General features: G+C 36.4%; 1 protein-coding gene across 4 annotated transcripts; it reads left to right on the top strand.

Moving 5' to 3' along the window:
* LOC109829006 (ribosomal RNA small subunit methyltransferase nep-1) lies at positions 611 to 6,492 on the top strand. 4 transcript variants are annotated; one of them, XM_020396046.1, is made up of 8 exons: positions 611 to 832; positions 1,040 to 1,381; positions 2,830 to 2,922; positions 3,408 to 3,552; positions 3,665 to 3,775; positions 3,856 to 3,938; positions 4,018 to 4,075; positions 6,183 to 6,492. In XM_020396046.1, the coding sequence occupies exons 2-8, from the start codon at positions 1,070 to 1,072 to the stop codon at positions 6,260 to 6,262; spliced, it is 882 nt and encodes a 293-aa protein (XP_020251635.1). In that variant the 5' UTR covers positions 611 to 832; positions 1,040 to 1,069; the 3' UTR covers positions 6,263 to 6,492. The 4 variants fall into 4 exon arrangements, with proteins under 4 accessions (XP_020251635.1, XP_020251634.1, XP_020251633.1 ...); XM_020396045.1 differs by having other exon boundaries at positions 1,037 to 1,381; XM_020396044.1 differs by having other exon boundaries at positions 611 to 866.

Below are 7,418 nucleotides of genomic sequence, written 5' to 3'. Positions count from 1 at the left end.
GAACCTTAAAACTTAAAGAGTTTTGTGACATTTTAAAATTTTGAGGGCTTTATCCTGGGCCATTTGTGAAATTTACCCTAAATAGAATGTATGAATTTTATGATTGGAAAAACTGATTTGATATCTAATAAAGTGTTAATGCAAATCAAACTAATTTGAAATACTATTATATAATAAAATTGTACATTAGATACATAAAATTATCATTGCAATGCGCAGTTATAGCCTTCATATAAACATGAAAATGGACACACGTGCAAAGCACGTGCATCGTACTAGTATAATTAAAAAGAATATTGGAATTTATCTTCCACAAAAGAGAAAAATAATATTAGAATTAAAAGAAATTAAGTATTATAACTGAAAAGGGTTTTAGGTTGCCATGAATTGCATTGTTTTTAGGGGTGAGCATGGTTCGGTCCAAACCGAAAAAACCGATCGAACCGACCGAAAATCAACGGTTCAGTTTGGTTTTAACTCTTAGTCGGTTCGGGTCGGGTTGAAAAATTTTCAACCCGAACTACCCGAACCGACCGCCATTACCCATGCCCATTTTAACGTAACCCGACCCGTGTTCCCTCAGGATAAAATCCCAAAATCTAACCTAGCTCTCAAAGCCCGTTCTCCAAATCTTCTCCAACCTCAGATCCAGCCGCCACCGCAGCTCCAAAGTCCAGCCCTACCGCCCTCCGTCGACGCGCTCCGTCTCCGTCTCCGTCACCGTCACCGCTGCGATCCGTCAACCCATCTTTGTTTCTCATTTCTGTATATTTGGATTATTACAGGGCCAAACTCCGGCGTTTCCTAGGATCTTTGGGCACGAAGCAGGAGTGTAAGAAATTCCTTATGCATCTTAGGTCGTTTGAGTAAGTTTTCACCACTTAATCAGTTGAAATCAGGGTTTCAGAGGAGCCGGGTACCCTGAAATTGTAAATATGATTTAATTGGGTATATAAGTGAAAAAAGGCGTAACAAAATCCCCACTCCATCAAAAGGACGAAAACCCTCTAAAACCCTAATCCTAATCTCACCACAGCAGCGCACCTCCGAACCCAAAAGAGTAAGGGAGATGGTGCGTCCGTACGCAGTCAAAGGGCGCAAAAAGCCAAAGAAGAGACCGAGAGTCGAAGAAGAAGAAGAAGAAAAAGAAGAACAGCAACAAGAAGAAAACGATGAGGCGGTCTCTGAGAAAGAGAATGAAGAAACCCTAGAAAACGAAGAGAAAGGAGAGTCGACGGCGGAGGACGAGAGAAAAGCCGAGGAGGCCATCGAAGAGATGCCGGGGATACCGATCGCGCCGAGGGTTCAGGATCCTAAGAAGAAGCCTGGGGTGATTTTTGTGCTCGAAAGGGCGTGTCTCGAGTTCGCCAAGGTTGGAAAGGTAAGAAAGTTGATATCTTTTGCCATTTCTTTCAGGTAAATTCACCGCTGATTCTTAGGGTTTTAGCTGTAGGTTTACGTCACTGGATTCATCAATTGGATGCAAATCTAAGAAACTTGTACAGTAGAGATGGCAGATTTCATGGGCTAGTGACCTTAGGAGTGTTAAGGTTTGACCTCATAAATAAAGGTTTTAACAGCTAATTTTATATATTAGAATGAGAATAGATTGTTAAACCCATGTTAATTTTGTATCCTGATGAGTATTATATCTAGTTAGCAAAGGAAGGATAAAAAAAAGCCTCAATTAGCATATTGTTGACTGTCGAAACTTGTATGTTGCGAAGATTATTTCTTGAAATCTACACAATTTCTAGTGATCAAAAGTTGTATAAGATTAAGAGTGTGTATGCTGATAGTATTTCATTTGTCTGTGAAGCTTGTCAATGCAAATTTGTTAACTGTACACGTTGCACTATGAGTTACTTAAGGCAATTAATGTGTCTAGTAGGGGAATTAAGAAATCCTCAATTGATGTTGAGTCATAGTTATGGAAAATCAAGTAATGAACCATCAGGATCATTTACTTAACCTATCCTGGCAAAAAATTAGCCTATATGGGTTACTTTGAAACGATCTGTATGCTACAGTGTGATTCTGCTGCTTGGACTTTGATCATTTCAGAGGGTATTTGCTTCCTTATTATGTTTTCATTTACCCGGTCGAGCATGTTCTGTGTGGAATAGACTTTTAAAGTTAATCATCAGATCAACTTTATTTACAAAAGTATTACATAATTTGCAGTATAATTTGACTGAGAATTGTTTTTATCAGTGCCACATGTTATTTGAAGCAATATATATCATTTAAAAAAACTGAATCGATTTGTACGGTTGTGCTGAATGTTAGGTATATAATATTTGTTAAGTGTATGAAAAGTAAAAATTATTTTGGATCCGAAATTACACTTCGAATGTTATTCTGGTAAATGAACACAAATGTTTGCTTGTTTTTTTATTTAACTTTTATGTGATTTTTCTATTCTTTATATTTTTGTTGTTTTTGTGATTCAGGATTTCATTTTGGTCTATGTTCAGATATATTCTAGATCCTGAAGCTTGTCTATCCTAATAAATAAATTTTGCAGAACACGGTATTTACATATGTATGAATAACTATCTTGGCACAAAAGTGAAATATGGAGGTAAAAAAATCATAATTCATGATGTGATGTTGAATCCTAGTTATATAATTTTTTGTACGTATGGGACCTGTAACCTATAAGGCACATTTGGGATAGCCAGAATTTCAACTTGTTTATTGTAAATATTATTCTGCAAGGTGTACATAAACCTTTTTATTTGTTGGTGATACGTGACTATGTTTTTTTCCTCCCTTTATCTTTCTCTTGTTCTTGTAATTTAGGATTTCTTTTTGGTCTATGTTCAGACTTACCAGATCTTGAACTCAGATGATCATGCCAACTTTCTGAAGAAGCAGAATCGTAACCCTGCTGATTACAGGCCTGATATCATACACCAGGTTGGTGGAATTTCAATTGTGTCCTTTGTTTTTAGGCTGGAGTTGTAGTAGTTATATTGCTTTTTATGCATATGCTCTTGCATTTAAGTAACACATAATGGTTCAATTTCTGTCGATCTGCCTGCGGCTGTTAGTTCTTCAAATGTCTAGTTCCAATATTTTCTGTTCATATCTACTTTTTGCTGAGAATACTGAATTAAATTCACCATTTGGTCCTTTATCTGGTTTGACCTTTTATCTGTTAATATAAATAAGCTTAGAGGTGCAATATCAGTTTTATAGCTTGGAGTTATGTGCATCGTTGTTTGGAAGAACGAAAATCATCCAACCAACAGGCTCGGCTTTTGTTGTCCTTTTGTTTAAAACTAATGGTCAAAAGCCTTAAAATTTTCCTGCTTTCTGGTTGTTGATGTTTAGAATATTGTAACTCTGTCTTGTTTTCCATTTGATTTTGATATCACTTGTTCTTGGTTTAACAAAACTAGGCCCTGCTCGCAATACTGGACAGCCCCCTAACAAAGGCAGGAAGGTTACAAGCCCTATATGTAAGAACTGAAAAGGGAGTACTTTTTGAAGTTAAACCACATGTTCGCATGCCACGAACATTTAAGAGATTTTGTGGTCTCATGCGTAAGTTATAGGATATCTTCTATCTATTATGCAGCAAAAATTCTGCACATAACTTATGCTTTGCTTGAAACTCTTAATCTTTTCATAACACTTTGCATTTCGTTTTTTGCAGTCCAGCTACTTCAAAATTTGAGTATTACTGCCTCCGGAAAACGTGAGAAACTTCTAAATGTCATAAAGAATCCTGTAACACGTCATTTGCCTGTCAATTCACGAAGAATTGGTAAGTGCTTTCCTCTTTTCTGTTTACTAGTTTATTCATCATTATTGTATTGGTTCTAAAATTGCCAGATGGTTATCCAGGCTTATCATATAGTTCAGAGAAAATGGTTCAAATGAGAGATTATGTGGCTGCTGCTAGTGATGATGTCAACCTTGTGTTCGTGGTATAAAAATATCTAATATCTTAAGTTGATTATCGAAGTGTCATCATATGGGTATAACCATTCCTATGCGTTTATGCAGGTGGGTGCTATGGCACATGGAAAGATTGATAATGATTATACAGATGACTTTATATCAAGTAAGCTTCTCTTGCCATTAAATGGTTGATTTAAATAACTTCTTACCAAACCATACTGTTTTGTCTGGAGCAATGCAGATGATTAAAACCTAAATAATGACATGATGCAGTTTCTCATTGTCTAAAGAGCTATGTAGAGACAAAAGCAATTGTTGTTGTTTCATGTTTAATATAGTTTACTAATGCTTTGTTTGGTTCACTTTTATCTTAATCATTATTAGAATTTGAATTCTTTAGTGATTTTACCACTTCCACTGCATCTGAAATTACTGTATGCATGCTTAGATGATAATTATGAGGGTTAGAGTATGCATATTGAGCTACAGTTCTTTATGCTTTTCAGCAGTAATAAAATCAAACATGGCTAAGTGTTCCACAATTATTTTTTTTTAAAACAAACTAAGCACTTGACTGATAATAATTCTCTTTCTTATGCATTGCTCTTCTTTCTCATTTATCTGTGCCAAATTCAATGTGCGCAATGTATCATGGCAATCCCTGCAATGTATCGTGGCAGTCCCTGAGCACTGGATGCCAATGCAATGACTTACATATCATCACATCACATTCTTTGGTCTATTGCACCATAATTGGTGTATATACCTGTGTCTGAAATTTACGGTTAACATGCTCGTGGAATGTCAATTAAATTTTTTTTTGATGACATAGATAAAAGATGATGTCTTAAATCTTGAGGGAGTAACCTATATTGTTGTGGGTAATGGAAGCTTGATATCATTGTGGAGGCAGAATACAAGAAATATTGACTCCTTTGAAGGACTGTTAAAGATTATACAAATATGGAGTAGATAAAAGAATTGAAAATGCTTGTAACTGATGCATCATTGTTTTTATTCCACTAGATAATTGAATTCCTAAACTAATTAAATTATAATGTATAATATTAGTTAACATTATCCTTTGGATAACTAAAGTTGACGGAATTATGTGCATGATTGTTGACTACCAGAAATATTGATACAAATTTAATATTTTTTCAAGGATGCATATGTGATTGGTACTTTGAAAGTAAATACACAACGCTAATTCTAGGAGACCATAAACTCGTGAAATTTTTCATCAAGGTTGCATATACGCATGAGTGGATAGAATTTTGAGCATAATTTGTACTCTTATTTTTTGAAGGAACATGAGGAGAGTCAGTAAGGCGACTCACAAGTTCAGAAAATGTTCCCATGAAATATTGAGAGGAGGGGGCAGAGACCACCTTGTATATAAAAGTAAATTATACAGTGACTTGCATCAGTACCGTAATCAGTGATTAATATTTCAGATTTGAGTTAACTTTGTGCCTTTGCCCTTGGAAATAAGACTTGAGTTCATACAACAAGTGATTGATTATAGGGGTTGGGGGGTGGAGCACCTACTAGTGAGCAGTTAAGTGGGTAACACAAACTTGATCATTGAGAGGAAAATCTTGTTTATAAAAGAAACTTGTACAGTGACTCATATTCCACATTTTATATAACTTTGTAATGCCCTTGGAAGCCAGATTTAAGCTCCTCAATACAAGTGATCTATGCTGTCGAGTAGCAATTGGACAGATTGGGTGTGGCATGCCTCAGGAACCATAAGCAATGACACAATCACATAAGTGGAGTGACACTAACTTTGTCATCAACATTTTCTTTTATATATATACTCTGTACAATTCCTGCCCACCCCCCACCCCACCCCCCACCGCCCACAAAAAAAAAAAAAAAAACCCCCAAAAAAAAATTAGTTATATTTGTTTTGAACTTAATTCCTGTAGTTTCATTTTAGCAGGTAGCCCCCTTGGTGAAATGTTTTTGACTCTTTATCTAGGGTATATCAGATATTGCCTCTGAGTAAATTTAGTGAATCTATCTGAGGGTGAAAATGTCAAAAAAAAAAAAAACACCCAGGGGACCTTTCTGTCAAAACGAAGCTACAGGGGTAGTGAGTTCAATATGACAATACTACAGGAGGTCTATGTGCAGTTAACCCTTAAATTATTTGCCTTATATTAGTTTGATATTGACACTTTATAATTAAATTGGCTATTTTTCCTGTCTGATATGAAGAGAATATTGCTAACGCCCTTCACTATTTTCTTTTGTTGCAGTTTCTAATTACCCGCTAAGTGCAGCTTGCTGCTTAGGCAGGATATGCAATGCTTTGGAGCACAAATGGAACATATTATGATTAATATAAGACTTCCATCTATGGCTTAATTTACTTCCCTCGTATTAATTGATATCATAAATTTTGTATGCGGTTGTTGCTTTCATTACAGTAATCATGTAGTGAGATTGTTGTTGCTACAATGGATGTTGATTAGAGGCAGTAGCAAGAAAGCAATATGTATAAGATTTTGATTGCTTGTTTTTTAGGCTTTCCTAAAGTTTATCCATGTTCGGTGATGAGTTTTTTGTCGTGAGTTTGTCTGGATGAAATGTTCACTTTTGGTGGCATTATGCTTTTTGTTGCGTGATTATATGCGCACCTGTAGAGATATATTTTTTGTGTTTGTAACCATGACAGTGCAATATTTGACTTCGTCTCTTGGATTGCTGGTCTAATCAATTTACCACGTTTTTAAGAAGCTTACTTACTTATATTATATTTATATAAATTTAATTCCAATTTCATTTGTAAAATTGGATTTTATTTTTTTGGTTGTATACTCTAAGCCTTTAATTAGTACTTAATACCTTTTAACCTGCTTTTTATTCCCAAATACAGAGTGATATCTCAATCTAACTTGAAAAATATTTTCATCTAGAGTTCAACAAGAGTAAATAAAATAAGTATTGATAAAGTAGTTTGAGAAATACTAGTGATTTATAGCTCAGCACTGCATAAATAAAATTTACAATTAGCCCTTTAAAATGTCATCTTTAAAAAAAAAAAAATTCGAAGACGCTTCAGACAAAAGGTGGTCCGTACAAGAGAATGTAGGAATGGGCCCACGCACTCACGTGTGACAACAGTTCCGGCGGCCCATCTTATTCCCGAGCTTCTGTGTCACCTCATCTCCCGTGACCAAACCCACGAGCTCCTGCTGTGTTGGTCTACGTGCGGTGACCGCACCCCAGCGGTAATCTCACCAGCAAATGCTCGCCGGTAAGCGAATCCCCTCCCTCTCCCTCCCTTAATGCACACCACCTACTCCACCGCCGCCCTCGCCCTGAGGGCAAAATGGTCCTTTTACAACGACTACTACGGTCACGGATCCCAGTCCTCTCTCTACGCCGTCCGCATAAACCCTAGGTTCCTCCTACAGCGGCGCTCCGCGCTGTTCCAATTGGAACCTTCTAGAACCTTCTTGGTCCCTCGGAGGTGCGCTAGGGTTTGCGAC

This window comes from Asparagus officinalis, chromosome 1 (assembly GCF_001876935.1).
Source record: "Asparagus officinalis chromosome 1, Aspof.V1, whole genome shotgun sequence".
NCBI classification, from domain to species: Eukaryota; Viridiplantae; Streptophyta; class Magnoliopsida; order Asparagales; family Asparagaceae; genus Asparagus; species Asparagus officinalis.
Note: the sequence above shows the minus strand (reverse complement) of the source record. Positions and strands in the feature narration are given on the sequence as shown.